General features: G+C 43.0%; 1 protein-coding gene across 1 annotated transcript in view; it reads right to left on the reverse strand.

Moving 5' to 3' along the window:
• Window positions 1-522: 522 nt before the first annotated feature.
• The window catches only part of STN1 (STN1, CST complex subunit), a 35,860-nt gene continuing 16,025 nt past the window's right edge, over window positions 523-20,357 (reverse strand). Inside the window, exons 5-10 of the mRNA XM_025397726.1 lie at window positions 18,358-18,519; window positions 17,171-17,294; window positions 15,839-16,010; window positions 10,445-10,567; window positions 7,402-7,474; window positions 523-859 (exon numbers count right to left, since the gene is read on the reverse strand). Coding sequence (XP_025253511.1) covers window positions 702-859; window positions 7,402-7,474; window positions 10,445-10,567; window positions 15,839-16,010; window positions 17,171-17,294; window positions 18,358-18,519 — 812 coding nt within the window. The 3' untranslated portion in view covers window positions 523-701. The remainder of the gene's footprint in view (window positions 860-7,401; window positions 7,475-10,444; window positions 10,568-15,838; window positions 16,011-17,170; window positions 17,295-18,357; window positions 18,520-20,357) is intronic.

Here is a 20,357-nt window from a genome sequence, read left to right on the forward strand (position 1 = left end):
CATGCACCTCTGCAAGTGCAGGGAAATGTACTGGGACACCTTTCGATTCCCAAGGAAATGTAAGGAAAATGACAAACATATAGTCATGCCGTGGATCTCTGTTTATTCCCATCTCTGGGCAGGCTTGTAAATAACATCAACCCAGGTCTCAACCCCACTGCTGGTACTTGAGTCACAGAAACTGTAAGCAAGTGACACTCACCCAGAGAGAACTACTCCCCTAAACTGGTTCTTAGCCATCAAGAGAGGCCCACAGGAAGATCTCTGATAACCTGAAGTTTTGAAAAGCTTGGAACTTTGTAATCAGGCCACATGCCCTTCAGTTCCTGAATGTTCACTACCCTGTGGTGTCCCTTTGCCATGGTACAGACTCCAACCACACACATTAGTTAAGCTGCCAACACTGTTTCCTCCCCATTCTGCTCTGCGAACAACGCGCAGTCCAGCCAGGAGGTCAACCGGGAGGGTTTTCTTGTTGTGTCATGGCTGCGATCAAAGTCATTGTACCCCAAGGACACAGCAGACAGAAGGCAGCCAACCACATTTATGCCAAATCCCATTCCCAAAATGACCATATTTTATAGTTTATTATGAGGTAACTGCCTCCAGACAGACAAGCCCCTGCATGATGTTGAAAGTCAGAGCCTGGGAGTGAACGCCACCTTATCTTTGTCCTCCTCAGCTGGTCTGCGTGTCTCTGCTCAGAACGCCGTGTAGTAGTGCTCCATTGTGCTGACAATGTCACTCTGGTCCTCCAGGAGCTCCAGAACCTGCTGCAGCACAGCCTCACTCAGGCCTGGGCGAATGCTCAGGCGAGCACAGGCCAAGATGTGCAGGAAGTGACAGCCCTTCTCCATGTCTGCAGGAAAAAGGCGGGTGGCTGAGCGCGGTCACAACTGTCAGGCCCTCCTCTGTCCTCTCCATACCTCCTGTCTGGGCACCTGCATTCTGACCAGATCCCCGGATGATCCTTATGCACATTAAAGTCTGAGATGCATTATCTATATGATCACAAAAACAAAACAGAAACACCTGTTCTCAGGCCCCTGATGTCACCACGGCGACGTGGAGCCACTGCTCAGGGACTCTGAAAGTCAACCTTCAAGGATTCCCAATCAAATATTTTTTTTTTTTAAATCCATAACCTAGTGGATTTTTAGTGCTTGATAAACTTTTTTCTCTGGGGTAATTACATGTATAAGTGTAACCTATTCAGTGCCAAACCTCTAGCTTCTCAGGGGGGAGCCCTCTTGAGACTCACAGCAGAGCTGGTTTGCTGCAGCCTCTGTATGCTTCCCTCTAAGTCCTGATTTGATGGGGCTGCCTGGTGAGAAGGGATTCCTACCTTTGGCCTGTTCTCATTCCTCTCTTCCTGGCTTCCAAAAGTCTCATCTGTGATAGTTGTATTCCTAGTAACCTCTTATCCTCTGCCCAAAACTAAGACCATCTGGCACACAACAATACAAACTCAGAGTTAACAACCTCTTTCCTAGTTGAAATCAATGACCTAAACACTGGTAATGAGAAAACAAAATAGGAAGAATGCAAGTCCTTTTAATTATCAGGCCCTGAGAGACACGACGATGAAACAGCAATCACGCTCTACTCCTCACTATGCATTCACCTTGGAAACTGCTTGCTATTGGCACAAGTAGTTATAAATTAGCCTAATTATGTGAAATTGAACACTATAATCCACACTCTATAGCTTAACAATGTATAGCCAGTCACCAATCAATGTTATCTATAAACCAATGAGAATTCCTGACAAACAACTTTGTATCAACTCTGTCCTCCTTTTTGGCTTTTAAAAATCCACTTATGGGCCAGGCGCATGGCTCACGCCTGTAATCCCAGAACTTTGGGAGGCTGAGGTGGGTGGATCACCTGAGGTTGGGAGTTTGAGACCAGCCTGGCCAACATGGTGAAACCTCGTCTTTACTAAAAATACAAAAATTAGCCAGGTGTGGTGGCGTGCACCTGTAATCCTAGTTAGTCAGGAGACTGAGGCAGGAGAATCACTTGAATCCGGGAGGCGGAGGTTGCAGTGAGCTGAGATTGCACCACTGTACTCCAACCTGGGTGACAGAGTGAGACTCCATCTCAAAAAAAAAAAAATCCACTTATCACTGCTGCTCATCACAGTGTATATTCAGAGAAACCTGAATCTGTGCTCCCCAGCTGCAATCCTGAAACTTGGCCCAAATCAGCTCTCTACTTGTATTAATTTTGCCTCAGCTCCTTCCTTTTAGGTCGGCAGTAGTCAAACTGAGGGTTGTGCCTATTAGGGGATCATGAAACCAATTTTTGTAGGTTGCAATCAGCATTCTTTTTCTTACCAAACTAAAAGAGAGCAGAAATAGAACATTACAGAATATCTTGCATTGTAATTTGGATACATATTAATTCATGAAACTTTATTCCATGTATATCTTATGCATTAGAATTATATAATTTATTGGGTCATGATGTAAAATGTATTTCTAACTTTGAGTCAAAGTCAAACTTCTTTACCAAAAGCAAACCCCCTCCAGTTGTCACAGTTTAAAACTCCATGGTAGGGCCAGGTACGGTCTCTCTCTGCTGTATACCCAGTACCACCTGGCACACAAAAGGTGCTCCACACAGTCACTGAAAGTTGTTTTCAGATGAAAAATGCTTTAGGCTTCAGGAAGGTGCTTGAAGAGGTGTTGCAGTGTAAGGCAAAGCATGGTTCAACGTTTGGTGCACTTCTGTAGCTTTGGGCAAGTCATCCCTAGGCCTCAGTGTTCTCAGCTGTCGTGAAAACCACTTCCAAGGCCCTTTCCAACCCTAAGGTTCAGAGACTGCTCCTGGGCTAACAAAGATTTGCTAAATTCTGACCTCTAGTGGCTGTGTCCACTCATTACTCCTCCCGATTGGGATTGCTAGCGTCCACACTTCCAGGCTGTTTCTTCAACATTCACTCCATAGACTTCCTGAACACCTACTATGTGTGCAGTGCTGAGCAAGGAGGAGCAAGTAGAGCTCGGCAGACTGAGAGCTGCCACTGGAGTCCACCATACCTGAATTCAAGCCCTGGCTCTACAACTGGGACAAAGTCATTCCCGGGAACAAAACCACCTCCTTCTCAGGGTGGCTGTGTGGATGAGAGACCAGGGGGAACTACTATGATTTGGTTCATCATATCCATAACCCAAGAAGATGAACGTAACTTAGTTCCTGCTCTAGAGAAGGAACTCAGCCCTTCCCAAGAAGAAAAGCCTTTCAAGGAGGAAGAGCTGACCAGCAAGCGAGGATAGGTTTGATGATGGAGGGTGAGGGGCTCCAACCACACAGACATGCACACGGTAGGGAGAAGCACAAGCAATTTAGTGCTGCTCAGCCTTTAGTTTCTGCAAGGCTTGGATGCTTGGACCCAGGGCTCAAGATGACTTACAGGCACCCGTGGGGCCCGAAGCAGTGATGCTGTCTCAGAGGCCTTCAACTATTTATTCAGAAAGGCTGTTCTGCTGAGGGTTATCTGGTGAGGCTGTTCAAAAGTGATTTCCAGTCACATGGGTAATGTGAACTTAGACTCCTCTCTATTTTTAATTTTTATTTTTTGTAGAGACAGGGTCTTCCTATGTTGCCCAGGCTGGTCTCAAACTCCTGGCCTAAGCAATCCTCCCAAGCACTGGGATTATGGGAGTGAGCCACCGTGCCTGGCCTTAGATTCTTCTCTAAGTGAGAAATTATTAGAAAACAGTAAAAGTAGGAAAGGCCAGCAAGGAGGTCCCCAGTGGTTAGTTCAATTACATAATTCGACTCTTCTGGAACAAACCCACAAGCCGAAGCAGACTTTTCTGAAAAGTGTTTGCCTGGCAGACATAGTTATCTCATGATGGATCTCTATGAGCGGTGATAACTGCACCTTATATTTTCCCAAGAACTTTCGCATGCAGCCTGATTCATACTATACCCCATCATACCTCCACCAGAAAGCACAAATGCTGATGTTCTAGAGACCCAAGTGACATAAAGATACATTTTAGATATAACCTACTACTATAACTACAAAAGGTTAAACTTCTTTAATTCTTTTTTAAAAGTTTGTCGTAAGTTAAAAAAAAATCCTCCAGTATGAGGAGTGTTATATGGTACTCAGTTTCTACCAAAAGCAGCAGTTCTCTCCAGCTCTGGGTTAGTAAAAAATGAACCTGAGCTAAATACACGGGAGATTTTTGGAAAGCTAATGGTATAAAGGAACATTTAGTGAAAGGCTGCCGTTTTGGAACTCACCAAATGTTCATTTTCTTAGGTGTGAAATGATTTGGTGATCAAACAGGAGAAGGTCCCCATGCTCAGCAAATACAAACTGAAGCTTTTAGTCAGTCTAGGTGAAGGGTATATCAGTGTTTAGTGTAGCAGTCTTTTAACTTTTTTTGATAAATTGAAACATTTTCAGGTAAAAAGTTAGAGATAAAAAGACATGTTCAACATAGAACTCTTTCTTTTTGGATAATTTGCCATTGTTGTACCCATACTGAAAGCCAAAATCCAGATTTTGTCAACTTTACTCCAACAATAATAGAGCAAAATCCACATACAGATTATCTCTGAAACTGCTTCCTTCCAGATCAATAAACCAAGTAGAAGGTGAGCCTTCAGGCCTCCAGGCTAGAGAATTAGGGGCTACCACTTGTGCCATTAGAAAAGAACTTCATTTTTATTTAACACTTTTTGGATCTCAATTATGCACTGAGTACTCTTCTAACTTTCTAAATGCCCATTCATTGACTTCTTATAAAAACCCATCGTGTAGGTACTATTATTATCCCCACTTTGCATTTAAAGAACCTGAGACACTTGCCCGATGTTACACAGCTACCAAGTGGCAGAGCTGGGATTCAAACCTAGGCAAGGTGGCTCCAGAGCACAGCTCCTCACAATGCCGCCACACTGCCCATCTTCAGAAAACAAATATCAATCCTTCAGGGACTTAAGACAGGCTTGATGTTCACAGTCCTTTCATTATTGAAGGGTGAGCCTTTGTGAGACACTCATAAATGACTTCGAGTCCTTCTACCAATCATCCTGACAAGGAAAAACTCCAGGCTATATTCTGTATGAAAGGTTAGAAAGGAACTAAAGGCACAGTAGGAATGGTTAGATCGAGGGTTGGATATTTACCTACATGTATAACAGCATACTGTCCAGCTAATGAAAAGACGTAGACACTTTTATGTGTACTGTTGGCAAATGACCTCTAGAAGGCAATGTTAGATCTAAAATACAAGGTGTCGGACAATGTATATCATCGGCTAAACTTCCCTTGTGTTTTCTCTTTTTTTTTTTTTTTTTCTTTTTTTTTGAGACGGAGTCTCACTCTGTTGCCCAGGCTGGACTGCAGTGGCCGGATCTCAGCTCACTGCAAGCTCCGCCTCCCGGGTTTACGCCATTCTCCCGCCTCAGCCTCCCGAGTAGCTGGGACTACAGGCGCCCGCCACCTCGCCCGGCTAGTTTTTGTATTTTTTAGTAGAGACAGGGTTTCACCGTGTTAGCCAGGATGGTCTCGATCTCTTGACCTCGTGATCCGCCCGTCTCGGCCTCCCAAAGTGCTGGGATTACAGACTTGAGCCACCGTGCCCGGCGTTCCCTTGTGTTTTCTATCAAGGATAAATAATACAGATATGTTTGTAAGTACATATCTGCATAGTTTATCCTTGATAGAGAACACATATCCAACAGGATATACAAGTAACTAATAACAACCACTGCCTTTGGAGAGGAGAACACAGAAGCTGGGGCTCAGTGCTGGGAGGGAGTCTGACTTTTTGGTGTGTATTTTTGCACTGCTTGGCTTTTTATGAGGCACATACATTACTATTCTGAATTGCTATGTTATGACATTATGAAGTGGGATGCAGGTTCCAACACAGTTCTTACATCTTTTATCAGCATTGTCAGTAATTCAGGCTTCAGAATTCGGCTCCTGGGAGTGTAGAGGGCCAGGTGATTGGCTAGTGGCTTTTAGAGGCTCCCATTCACAGACTGAGTGGCAGGGCCTGTCCACTTGATGAGCTATGGGTAGATGTAGATGTTAAACCTGCCACTTTCAGGACACTTCAGAGAGCCAAGTCCAAATGAAATGTGAATTCTTTTCATGTGCTTTACTAGCCCTAGGAGCCCTAGGGTTCAATCCATTCTATTCCTAATGCCGATGAAAATAAGAATCTGGCCAGGAGGCCCATGACTAGGGTGACTGCATCGATGTTATCTTGGGAGCATCTTCTCATCCCTTCTTGGCTGAGGAATCCCACATTGCACTGCTCTCAAAAGCTCCTTCAATTGTGGACAGATGGACTTTTCCCTCAACTGAAGGATATTTGTTCTTATTGTTCTGAATGAAGTGAACAAAGTCCATTCACTTGCATTGAAATAATACATTGCTTTGAGTTTAAGAGCTGCTGTCACACCACTCTGGGATCCGACCTCATGGCTTCTTAAAGGTTAACTAGGGCTGTCTACCATAAATACTGGGGCTGGAAACCTGGCCCAGCTTCACCCACTGACTCAACCTGGCACAGGGCCAGGCCCCAGGGATGTATGGGCCGAAGGACTGGAGGTGGAGTTCACTGGCAGATCAGGGACTTGGAGTCATTAACAAACCTTTTAAACACTTCTTATTATAGTACGTGTTTGCAAAAGCTAGACTTTGAAAAGTCACCTTTAAGATCGGTCAGTTTACATAGCATTTAAAGATGGGACTAATGCTTTCTTCTCTTTCTAACTAGTGTGGAAATGGTATTATTCCTTGTCAGACTAGCTACAGTTTCAGAGTCTAACCACTAGGGGCTGAACTAACTCTACTAAAACCATGTTCTAAAACATTGCTTTTGCAAATTATCAGTTTCCAAGATGACTGAATTACACCGTTCATAAACTGTCATGTCTAGAACCATTCCTTCCAACACTGAAAGACTTTGATGTTAGAACAGAGGGAAATGTCAGGTTTGTGTTCAAAGAAAAGGGGCAAGCATGAAATAGGAAATAACACAAATCAGAGAGAACATGAGAAGCAGAATGACATCAAAACGTCCTAGTGTGGTGACCTTACCTCACTGTATCAGAATTCCCTGTCTAGCCCCCAGCTCATCCTCTATAGAAACAGAATCCCCAGGGTAGAATATGGGCTCTGAACGTTTAGAGAGCTCCAGGGCTGAATCTTATGTATAGCCAAGGTTACAACAATTGTGCTAGACTAACACTCGTTTAGAGAGGAGATGGAGGCTCAGGGAGGGCAGGTACTTTGACTATCGCCTTTCCAAGTCATTACTGGGAAAAGTCCCAGGTCTCCTGACTCTCCATCCAGTGCTCCCCGGGAGACAGTATCCCCTTCCAGGGCACCAGGGTGTCACTTGTACATTATATGCCACTTACGATTTGGTTTCTGGCAGTCCTGCTGAATGATCTGGTGGATCTTTCTGTGCAGGTCTTTGTCTTCTCTGGTTACCTAAATAGGAAAAATAGTTGAGAGAGAGAGTGTTCTTAGGTAACACAGCAGTTGTGTCATCCAGACTCCCAAATTAGTATTCAGGATAGCTTCTAAAGATTTCATAACAATCATCCCTACACCATCAATGTGGTGTTTGATACTTGGCCTAGTGTCAAACCAGTTCTGCCCAGAGGACACGTCCTTGGGAGTTGGTTGGTTCACTGGGGCAATGAGGTTAAAACAAAAAAAAAGCTGGAATTGCATACTTTTAAGGAGCAACTAACTTTCTTCTTCAACACTCATAACACATTTCTCTTATTTGTTGTTATAGTTTTGAGCAAGGCACAGTGATCAAGGCCTCCGATCTTCACCCCATGACCTCTTCTTCTGAGCCGTGACACCTGTCTTGTGTTATATCAGTTTTCTTGCTTCTCCCAACCACAAGGAAAAATAAGAGAAAAAAACCAAAAACCCTGCAAGGGCAAGCTAGCAAGCTAGCATGAGAGTAAAGCTGGCCTATCCACCGAAACACGTTCTGCTCTCAAAGGCAAACATAACTTAGTCTTTTTCTTTTTCCATTTTTTTTTTTTTTTTGAGACGGAATCTCACTCTTATCGCCCAGGCTAGAGTGCAGTCGCCTGATCTTGGCTCACTGCAACCTCTGCCTCCTGGGTTCAAGTGATTCTCCTGCCTCAGCCTCCCGAGTAGCTGGGATTACAAGTGTGCACCACCACGTTTAGCTAATTTTTGTATTTTTAGTAGAGATGAGGGTTTCACCATGTTGACCAGCCTGGTCTCGAAGCCTGACCTCAAGTGATCTACCCGACTTAGCCTCCCAAAGTGCTGGGATTACAGGCGTGAGCCACTGCGCCTGGCCAACTTAGTCTTTTCCAATCAGCTCAGATAAGAGGGAAGCAGCATGCAATGGGTTTCACCTTCATGTTCCACAGTGAATCTAGTAACAAAAAAAGAAAGAGAAAGAAAAAAAGAAAGAGAAAAAGGGAGAGGAAGAAAGGAAGAAAGAAAATAGATATGCAAACAAATAGCTGTAAGTTTCCTCCTTAAAGACAGCCCAAGAATGCCTGTCTGACCTGCTTTACTGGAGGGGGCATCCTGAGAACACCTGCTTTCTCTCAGCTCACAAGGTTATGACGAAGATTAAACAAGGTCATGTGTGAGAGCTGCTGAAAGCAGGAAAGCACTAGGCAAACAGAAGTGTTGACTTATTTTAACCATTTCCCTAAGGCAGGGCTTCAGGAGAAAGGTGACTACAAAGCAGTGGAGGGGTGAAGTCACAGATGGCAAAAAGAGATCTATTTGTGCTTGATCACAATGATTCACACGAGGAAGTGCCCAGCCCCGCCACGCCTTGCCCTGGACTGCTGCTCCTCAGGAAGGGCTGCTCTCTGAAGGGCTGGGAGGAAACGTGTGTCCCAGAGCAGGGCTCGAGGTGAGCTGCCCCCATGAGCTTCTCCAGCTTCCAGGAAGCAACTAACTCCCACCCGGCCTTCCCATGCCAGGACTCCCATCCTGGGATGGTGTGGGAGGCACTCGCCCTTATGTAGACCGGGATACCTGTTTCAAAAGTTATTTAAATGGTATTGTTAATTTCTAAAATTCCTCTAAAGTGGGGAGTCACTAGGGTAAATCAACATCAGGAAATGACATATTAAGAAAAGCTCCCACTCAGGACTCTTGCCTGTAAATAGTGAGACTTCTGGAATTCGATCAGTCTCTGGGAGAGCTGCACGTAACTGAGTCCACACCACTGATGTCAGTGGTCCTGAGAAGGCCCATTTCCAGCTTAGCTCCTCCAAATTAAAAGTATGCAGAAAAAGGCGAACTTTTAACTTGGAAAGAGTGAGGCAAACAAGCACCCATACTCCTGCTGAGAGTCAACTGGTACAGCCTTCAGGTAGGCCCACCACACTGTGTCAACCAAAAGTTTAAATGGCCATGCCATCTGCTCCAGCAGCTCTTCTTTTAAGAGTCTATCTTACAGAAATACTGTCATGAGTTCACAAACATAGTTGTGCAAAAATAGTCATAGCAACACTATTTGTGACAGCAAAACTTAGAAATACCCTAAGTATCCATCAAAAAGGAATGGCTAAAAAATACACGACAGGTACCCATAGTATGGAATACCCTAAGGATGTTAAAAATAATGAGGTAGATTTATAACTACTAATGTGGAAAGGTGCCTGTGACGTGTTATTTTGGTACCAAAAAAGGTGTAGAGCATTATTTAGAGTAGCAAGTATCAATGGTCCCAGGAGACATTTGGCAATGTCCAGGGACATTTTTGGTTGTCACAATTGGGGTGCTGCTACTGGTCTCCAGTAGGTGAAGGTCAGGGATACTGCTAAATATCCTGCAATGCACAGGACGGCTCCCACGACACTCAATCACCTAGCCCGAATAGTGTTCAGATTGAGAAATGTTGATTTAGAAGATGATCACATTTTTTATAAAACAAAAAGCCTCTTGCATAAGCCAGGACTTTGAAACAATTAAAAAGCCACAGGAGCATATATTTATATGTATGCATTTGTAAATGTACAGATAAATGTCTAGAAGGATATACAGTTGTCTCTCGGTATACTCGGTGGATCAGTTTCAGGACCCTCAGGTATACCCAAATCCACACACACTCAAGTCGTGAAGTTGGCTCTGTGAAACTCGCATGTACGAAAAATTAGCCTTTCTCGTATGTGGGTTTCACATCTGCAAATACTGTACTTTCCATCTGCATTTGGCTGAAAAAGTTTGCATATAAGTGGACCCACACAGTTCAAACTTGTGTGGTTCATAGGTCAACTACTATTAAAAGAGATACCTTGGGGAAGGATAAGGACCAACTTTGACTTCTGATTTTATGTACCTCCTTAATGATTTTTAATAATAATTAAGTAGTTATTCATAAGTAATAAATATATTTGTAATTGAAGCTACGAAGGAAAAAAAGTTAAGTTGTAAGTGTCTTACATAGTACAGGTTATCAAAACCATCATCTTTCTGGAAAACAAGCCCTTTTTCCCGCAGCAGTTGTATAGCATTCTTAAATATACTATGAATTGCCTTGGAAGTGGTGTCCTTCTTAAAATTCACCTGTGTAGAGAGGAAAAAGAAAAAAAGAAAAGAAATAAGTCTCACCTTACAGCACCTGAGAGTAACTCCCTAGACCAACTGGTTCATGAATTTGTCCAACAGGCCTTTTAATTGCTGAGTCAAAAAGATCCTGGTATGTACCACCGTAGCAGGATGGTATTTAAGGAGGACTGAGAAGTAGGCCCTGGTAGGTCACCTTTCATAACTGTTCCATACCTTCATTGTGATTTTTTTTTTTTAACAAACTCACTCTGTAGTGCAGAATAAAAAAAGCTACCCTCACTGTTGGACAATCTTTGACTTATTTTTTACACAAAACCAAAACACTGTACATATATATTAGCCCCCTTTTCCATTAAAATTGAGGCTGTAACAATCTCTTCCTAGGGACTTCAACGATTTTTATGTAAGTGGGAATAATTTGGGGACTCCAGCATGAAGTATTAAATAGCCTCATTATTTTAGCTGGAGGAGAATAGAGGCTGAGCAGAGATCCACCAAGGGGAGTCCACAAGGCTGAAGGTAGACAGCAGTCCTGGTGAAGCACAGTCCCCACCTGGAAGGGACCTCTGCTGCTGTCAGCTCTCCCCCTCACTTTCAGTGTTTCTTCCCTTCTCTAGAGACAAGTTTGCCTGGAGAGGGTCATCCAGGTCATCCGGCTTCTTATCCCCGGGGAACCTAGGCTATCAGCTAGTCCCCCCATGCTTGACCAGATGGGGTGCTTCTTGAGTCAGGGACTTTGTTTCATCTTGGCCATCTACTCCCTAGCACATGTTACGTGACTGATAAAGTAAATGTGAGACGAATGGAAACAAATACACATTAGAGAGTATCATTGGGGATTTTCCGCTCCTTCCTAAAACAAAGAAAATGGCGAACAACAATTGCCCTTCAAAGTACAGATTCTTTTTTTTTTTTTTGAGATGGAGTCTCGCTCTGTCACCCAGGCTGGAGTGCAGTGGCGCGATCTCAGCTCACTGCAAGCTCCGCCTCCCGGGTTCACGCCATTCTCCTGCCTCAGTCTCCCGAGTAGCTGGGACTATAGGCGCCCGCCACCACACCTGGCTAATTTTTTGTATTTTTAGTAGAGACGGGGTTTCACCGTGTTAGCCAGGATGGTCTCCATCTCCTGACCTCGTGATCCACCCAGCTTGGACTCCCAAAGTGCTGGGATTACAGGTGTGAGCCACCGCGCCCGGCCTACAGATCTACTTTCAATGTGACAGAAATTTGTCAAGATATTGAAAAGATCAGAGTTCCAAACAAATGTGGCAAAGCTCCCAGTAAAGCATTTGAAGGCCAAGTCCTACCTCTATTGAAAGGTCCTTACAAAGGCTACATGGGGCAGTACCCAGAGGTGCTGAAAAAGTGTGGCTGAGATTTGCTAATGACATTTCCTCAAGGGGAGAGGGAAGAGCCTCCATAGAGTCTCAGGTGTTCACAGGTCCATCCCAGAGAAACCTTCTCTTTCTAGAACAGGCCTCCCAAACAGGCTTTTTGTTACTCTAAGAGATCCTGGTGATGTTTCACAAATGTAGTCTCCTGGGCTAACGATAACAGCCTAACACTCTAATTGAATTAACAGTGTAAGTTTTCCCTTAAAAGAACAAGCTGGAGAACCTCATCATTAGGGTCCCAAAACTGACAAACATTCCAGGTTAGGACAGCTTCCATTCTGAAGGGAGAATAAGGCTGAGAAATATTTGACAACTCCCACAGGCAGAAAAGCTCTCTGGGTGTGTTTAGAATAAACACCTCACCTAGCAATCCTCAGCCACACATCTTTTTATTCACAGAGGCTTAGGGAAAAACAGCTTTTAATTTCATACCTGAGTGCTCTTAGGGGATGCACCATCAGCGCGATACAGACTCCTTTGCAAACCTTCAAAACTACTTAATCTTTATAATTCTAAGGAGATCTATATTCTTTAGTCAATTTAACGTAAGGATCCTAAGGGTTCGGTTTATTACATCTCTTAGCAAGATAGAAATAAATTGGAAACTAACTAGAGATGATTGTTACATGATTATTCCTGTCTTTAAAAATGACTTTTGGTTATCCCAAAACCATATAAAAAGTCTAGTTCCCCCTCCCAGATTTCAGTAAGATCAAGTAGCAGGAAGAGAGAATGCTAGGCCTGGGAGATTAAAAACACAGTTTCAGCTGTGAGCAAGGAGGACTCAACAGAAATGTCTCTCTGTAAATATAAACAATACTTGAAGCTTCCTTTCCAAAAACATTTGCCTCAGCTGACCTTGGGACATATTTCCCTGGCCTAGTTATAAAGACCATAGTCTCAAGGGTAAAGCCACTAATCGTCTCTTCCAGCCAGCAGCTTTTCCTGGGCTGGGATCTGTGTCTTTCTTGTCTTTTTCAAAAGAGCAATGACAGACTCATCAGATTTAGGAAACCGAAATTGCTCACAGACAGAAAACGAAAAAAACAGTGACTAGCTAAATGTACTGAGCCTTACCAAGCCTCTCCTCATCTCAGGTCAGGAACTGGGTGGATCCCTGAAATATATATAGTCTTCATTCCCAAACAAACTCAGCAGTCATCCAGCTGTCAAAGAAACAATGGTTTTGCAGGCCCTGCTTATCATGTTTCTGGATTTGCTAAGAAGGACCACTATGAAAAAAAGGAGGAAACATTCAAGCCTGCTTTCTCTCTGCCTCTAAACTATAACACCATCACAATGATTTGTTTTTGTTAAGCTTTCATCTGTATGACAACAGAAAGTGCCAAAGGATCTAGGGTTTCACTCTCATTGTAAAGCACCTTTAGTCTCCCAGGAATCTATTAAACAGAACTCAGTTTAATCACACTGACCTCCCCCAACCAGAGCAATGTGGGGGACTAATTCATAATTGATAGAAAAAAGAGTTTCCAAAGACAAAACAAATATAGTACCATATGCAATTCTTTTTAAACATATAGCACTAGGCAGACACAAGTTTCTGCTGTAAGCATTTTCAAAAAGATATGCTAAAGGTTCTCCACAGATCATTTTGAATGGAGGAGTCTTTTAGTCCTCAAAGAGTCCTTAAGTCTCTCTCTTTACTTAATTATAGCTATCAGAGAAGAGCTGGCTTCACGTGAAAAACATGGTCTTCGCTAAGCTTTAAAGTTTCTTTCCAAACATGCTGATAGAATCATCCGCAGTCCTAGGAGGTCAATTTGGCTTTGAGCTGCCTCTAAATGATTAAGTGGGAAGAAGGTCAATCTTGCTGTCAGCCGACAGCTGGAGCGCTGCAACTGTTTGAAGCAACCTTGGCAAAGAACAAAGCAGCCAGTCGTGACCCTCTCCACCTTAGTGTTTTCTGAAACGGTATCCCTCATCTTCCCGTATGAAACCATGGGTCACTGGGCACATCAGGCTGTTGCCCAGAAGAGATAATTAGGACCACAGACAAAACTGAGAAGCAGTGGTCATGCCCAGGAGGTCAGGATGTGACTCAGTATCTGTTCCACCAAAATCAAGAACAACTTATGTTACCTAGCAAGGGTGTTCACAGCAGCCTTGTTGGTAATGGCAAGATTAGAAAACATCTAAACAGTCCAGGAACGGAGAGACTGGTCACATACATGATGGTACATGTGACAAAAGACTGTAGGGGCCAACCTATATGTACAGCTAGGAAAGAATCTGTAAGACACACGTCAATGAAAAGTGAGGTGTCTCATAGTATACTACGCCATGCTAACATCTGTGTAACACAGAAGGGGTTACAATGACTTCGAGTACATGTAAGCACAGACTATCTCAGAAGGATATTCCAGAGACCAGTACTGGTGCTTGTCTCAGGGGAAAGGGAGTGAGAGGGAGGATGGGAAAGAAATTGACCTTTACCTTTACACTTTGTGGGACAATTTGAACTTTTAAAAATCATTCATTCCTTCAATCAGCAAATAATTACTGAGAATCTGCTTTATGCCAGCCCTGTTCTAGGCCCTGGGTAGACAGCAAAGAATAAGACAGACAAGGCCTCTGCTCTCACAGAACTTAAATTCTGATGGAGGAACAGGCAGGCAAACAAAGACAGACCAGTGATGTCAGATACAAAAACAGGGTGTAAGAGTGAGGGGCCACATGGCAATCAGAGCAGCTAGACGGCCAGGGAGGGCAAGGAGGGACATTTAAGCTGAGATCATTCCCTGGTGGGATAAAGAATATAAATAAATGAGTCATGTTACAACAACAAAAACAAACCTAAGACCTATAATGAAAGGGAAAGCCTAAAACCAATGTCTCAAATAATTCTTAATTCCAAGCAATACGTCAACACCAAGCAACCAAACAAGTTACCTGAGTAACACTAGGAGTAAAAACATGGAGATAACTTTCTCTTTTTTCTTTTTCTTCTTGGGACAGGGTCTCACTCTGGGTGACAGTCAGGGGTCAGGGTCACCCAGAGTGAGACCCTGTCTCATTTTTGCATTTTTAGTAGAGACAAGATTTCACCATTTCGGCCACGCTGATCTCAAACTCCTGGCTTCAAGTGATCTGCCCACCTTGACCTCCCAAAATACTGGGATTATAGGTGTGAGCCACTGCACCCAGCCCCTCCTTTCTTAATCTTATTATGCTTAATATTTGAGTAGAAAAAAATAATAATAGTCTAAGGTCCATAGTACTAGGTTGTTAGTATTCATTGAGATGGATGTTTAATCTCAGCAGAAGCCAAGTGACAGGGAAGTAGATAAGAGGAGGTAATTATCCATCCAAGATGATTTATTGATCAGCAAAATGATTCTTGAACTTGAACCATGGTTTTTAATGACTTGCTCTGTCTTTTTCAGAACAAGACTAACCCATTGTGTTTTAGGAGTTTAAATAAAGACCGAGCTGTATTCAGTGTCGTTTATGAGTAAAATTTCAAGGAACACTTAAGTAATTTTCTATTTTTTAATTTTTTATTCCTCTTAGAAAAAGTTATCTCAGTCAGCCAGGCATGATGGCACATGCCTGTGGTCCCAGCTACTTGTGAGGCAGGAGAATCATCAGCCTGGGAGACAGAGTGAGATTGTGTCTCCGGAAAAAAAAAAAAAAAATTAAGGAAGGGGTAGGGGCAGGTCCAGCCTTATGCCTCATTTCAAGTTCTTAGTGGTCAATGACCTTTCCACAATAGAAACAATGTGTGACAGAACCATCCCCTCTGTTCCCTGGGTCAACTCTGTGAATCTTCACGCCACAGTCACTTTCACCCACACCTGCAGTTGCAGATCTAGGGCAGGGAACCAGAATTCTCACGCGGGCATGCTGCACTCACTTGGTCGGAGCAGGCACTGTGAATCACAGGCTGATTGGCAAGGCTCAGCAAAGACTCCACCATTTCCAGCTCCTGCTGGTAAAAGCTCTGCACTCTGTTCTCCATGAGGAATTCTTTGGCTTTTTCACTCAGCAAACTCGTGAGACTGGGGAGGTCCAGGGCGCCTGGATTGCTGTGGAGGGAAAGTTATTAAAGAGCTCTGCAGAAAACCATCACCTTTGTTCCTTTTTGGTGTATAAAAAACAGAAAGTTAGCTAGAAAACACAACAATATATTGGGGTTTGTTTTTCATACAGAATAATTCATACAGTGAACATTATGTGGTTGTTTAAAATGATGAGGCAGAACTACAGGAACTAAGATATTCATGACAGATTAGGAGAAAAAAAGTCAAACTGCAAAACAGCATGTAAGGTATGGTCCTATTTTTATAAAAAAACAAATGGAAACCCACTAAATCTATGGGTGAATATTCACGCTTGTGTAAGCACAGAAGAAACTAATTTAAAAAGACACACATTGGCTTATGAACATCGGTAATCTCTAGGGAATGGTGCTGAGGCAGGAAAGCGGAGACAGGAAAATGGAGAATTTTCACTTTTTATAATAGTTGTGCTTTTAATATACTTTTTTGAATAGATAATATATTCATGTTAAAAAACATTAAAAGATAAGCAGTGAAGTCTCCTTTCTATCCCCTTCCTGTTCTATCCTTCGGTCCCCACCCCCCAGGGAGCTGCTGTTACTGGTTCTCTGTGTCTCCTCTCAGAGTTCTTTTATGCATGCATTAGCAAATATGCACACATTCTCATTCCTCCTGGGTTGTTTTTCTCCCATATAAAAAAGTAAAATCATCCCTGGTTGAGAATGACTGGTGTAGGTTTTTTTAGAACAGGTTTTTGATTATGACATGCTATGGTATCATATTTTGATTATGAGGTGACTTGCTACAGTTTTCTTCAGGTCTCTTGCCTTGGAGTTCATTAAGCTTCCTGAATCTGTGAGTTTAAAGTTTTTATCAAACTTGGAAAAATGTCAGGCATTATTATTTCTTCAAAGTGTTTTTCTCTGCTCCTGCCTCCACTCCTTCAGTGACTCCAATTACACACATAATTTCCTCACAACCACCGTAGGACATCTGTGCTATTATTCTCTTCATGTTACAGTAGAGGAAATTGAAGCACAGAGCGGGTTAGAGGGCTTGCTCAGAGCTCCACAGTGCGTAGGTGGATGATTCGGGATTTGAACCCAGGCCGACCCCAGCATCTGGGCTCCCGCTGCTTCGCTTTCCTGCCGTAGTCACGTGCTCAGCAGTGATAAGGCACCACTTACCTTAGTGCCTCTTCTTTCTCTAGGGCTGAGCTGCAAAAAGGCTGGTCATAAACTTTCCTGTAGATAGTGGGCAGCTCAAGCATCCTTGCAATTTGAATGTTCCACACTGGGTCGTCCACTTTATCTAACAAGTGACCAGAAAAAAGATGCCACAGAAATTGCAAATTACATTGAGATCAGTTCTTTCCCAGGCCCAAACTCCTGCTAGGACAACAGTAAATGAGGTGCTGGGTGGGCCTTCTTCCTTGTGAGTGCCCAGGGATCACAGTCTAGATGCACTAAATAGCTCCCAGTCATCCTGCATGAGGGAATGCGATGCCCTAAGTGTCATGGGCTTGGCCAGGGCCAAGGAACCAGGAAAGCACATCAATGTATTGATTCGTCTCTTCCTCTGGTGGACAGCAGGGGTTGTCCTTGAGATTTCCAACTGAAAACCAGCTAGCACAGTGCAAAGGGGAGATGATGGGGAACTGTCATATTTCTGATTAGCTGTTTTCATTTCAAGTTAATGGACTTAATGGTGTTCAAGAAATTTCTGGCCAGGCACAGTGGCGTACAGCTGTAATCCCAGCACTCTGGGAGGCTGAGGTAGGCAGATCTCTTGAGCTCAGGAGTTTGAGACCAGCCTGGGCTACATGGCGAAATCCCATCTCTATAAAAAATTAGCTGGGTGTGGTGGCGCATGCCTGTAGTTCCGGCTACTCAGAAGGCTGAGGTGGGAGAATCTCCTGAGCCCAGGAATTTGAGGTTGCAGTGAGCTGTGACTGTGCCACTGCATTACAGCCTGGGCAGTAGTGTGAGACCCTGTCTCAAAAAAAGAAAAATAAATAAAGAAAAAATTTAAAACTTTCCATTATTTTGAAGAATGTTCATATTCTGCCCTAATGCACTGACGTTCTGAACTTGAAAGTGCTTTGGAAACTCTACTATGTCATCCAAATAAACTTGCCAACCATATATAAAGTAAATAATTCATTTTCTTTCCCAAATTATAATTAGCTGTCTTCAAAATAAAATTAAGAAATGCTAATTTTCTAAAGAAAGCATGTTAAACGATGTAATTCACTCATTAAATAGAGTTATATCTTAACTGAACTTTTTGAAAGTTTGACTTCCAGCTGAACAAGAGGTTTACTGGATGCACATCCAGAAAAACCACCAATTTGGTAGAAATATCTTGTGCTTACAGTAAGCGGTGGCATGAATCTCTCGCTCTTCTCTGTATGTACGGATACTGCCTCTGACTCGGATCGTGTCCCCAATCTCTATCTTTGTTCTCCGCTCAATGGTTTCTTGTAGCTTCTTAAGTTGCGAGGTTAAGCTGAGCTCTCTTGCTGCGCTTGGAGCAGCTGTAGTTGTTTAGAGCCAGAGGGAAAGAGAAAAAGTTATAACATAATCACTCTACCACATCTATGAGACAGTTTTAGGGTAAGACCAACACAATATGCTTATTTATTCTACTTCTGAGTAATTCTTCTACTGCTGGAAATCCACATAACCTTTTGGAGTCTTCCACTGAGAAAAAGGTATAAACTGTAATTATTCAAGAGTGGGGTGAAGGGAATAGAGTCTAGACTGAGGTCCAGAGGGCAAGTTCCAACAGACTCCAGGGCCTTCTTTCCTGCCCTGCATCGCCAGTGCAGTCAAAGGGCACTGCATGGCCTTGAGACGAATTCTGTACAATGAGTTCAGCTAGGCGTGGTAGCAATAGCTTTAAACAACCTTTCAAATGTCCTTGTGAGGAGACTTGTCCCACCTGAGTGCTCAACATCCCAATTTCTCACCTCTCATCTCTGTTGGGAAACTAGGCTAATCTCTCTGTCTCTCTCTCAAACACACACACACACGCACACTCACACTTTCTCTCTCTCTCTCTGTCACCACTTAAAACTATAAACTTGAGCAACTTCATGATGAAAAAAACCCAATGTACACTCAATTCTAAATAACTTCTATCACTATTTTACTTCCAAATTGTATTAAGTAAGAAGAATTGTCACGAATATCTGGGTACTACAGGTGCTGTTCTAAGGACTTTACAATGTATTAGCACATTTAGTCCTCGCAACCACTCCCGCTTATTATTAGCCCCATTTTAGAGATGAGGAAAATGAGTCACAGAGAGGTCAAGCAACTTGCCCAAAGTAAAACAGCTAGTTAGAGACAAGGCTGGGGTTTGAACCCAGGCAGTCTCTAGCTCCAGAGCCATCCCACTTATCCCTTACTCTCTGCTGCCTGCCCCAGGAAGATACTCACATTTCCCAGTTACAGCTGGTGGGTGCAAAATACTGTGTGTTCTGTTTTCTTCTAGCATAATTTCAAATACACATATGTATCCAAAGAAGCTACACAGCCAAGCATTTTATGTTTATTAGAGACGGGGTCTTGCTATGTTGCCCAGGCTGGAATTGAACTCCTGGCCTCAAGTGATCCTCCCACCTCAGTCTCTTGAGTAGCTGGGATTATAGGTACGGTTTTATAATTTTTTACTTTGGTTTTTTTTCACTAGCACTGTATAGGGACAGTACAGCTTAGCCATTGGCATTTGGCTATTGGAGTCGGAAATGAATCTCAGTTTACCTCCTACTAGCTGTGTAACCTTGGACAGGCTGCTTAACCTGCTTCACCTCACTATGCCTCAGTTTCCTTTCTACTCTTATACTTCAGTTTCCTCAATTATGAAATGGAGGTAACAGTAGAGTCTACCTCATACACAGAGTTGTTGTGCATGATCTAATTGAATACTTACACTCTGCACTTAGCACAATTCCATATTTATAGGAAATAATTAAACGTAAGCTATTTGTGATGATGAATAATTAAACCTTCTAGAAAAAGTATCTTGTGTTTTGGGGGTCTTTCGTTAGAGACTATTACTGGATAAAAAATTACAAACTGGTTTACAGTTCATTACATACTGTCAGAATGCTTGCCAGAATAAACTGATCAAACCCCTGTTTTAGACAACGTTGTCAGCAATGCATGCATGCTCACAACTCCTACACCAGCTTCAGTCATTTGGATTTTTAATACCTTAACAAATACATAATTATTCCATACATCTTATTTTGCTTTTAAATTGCAAAAGAGGCTGTTTTTATACAAGATGATCTACTCTCTGTATTTCTTCATAGAGAAGCCCTTCATCAAAATCAACCTAATACAATTTTGACAACTGTGGCTCTGT

Source organism: Theropithecus gelada, chromosome 9 (genome assembly GCF_003255815.1).
Source record: "Theropithecus gelada isolate Dixy chromosome 9, Tgel_1.0, whole genome shotgun sequence".
NCBI lineage: Eukaryota > Metazoa > Chordata > Mammalia > Primates > Cercopithecidae > Theropithecus > Theropithecus gelada.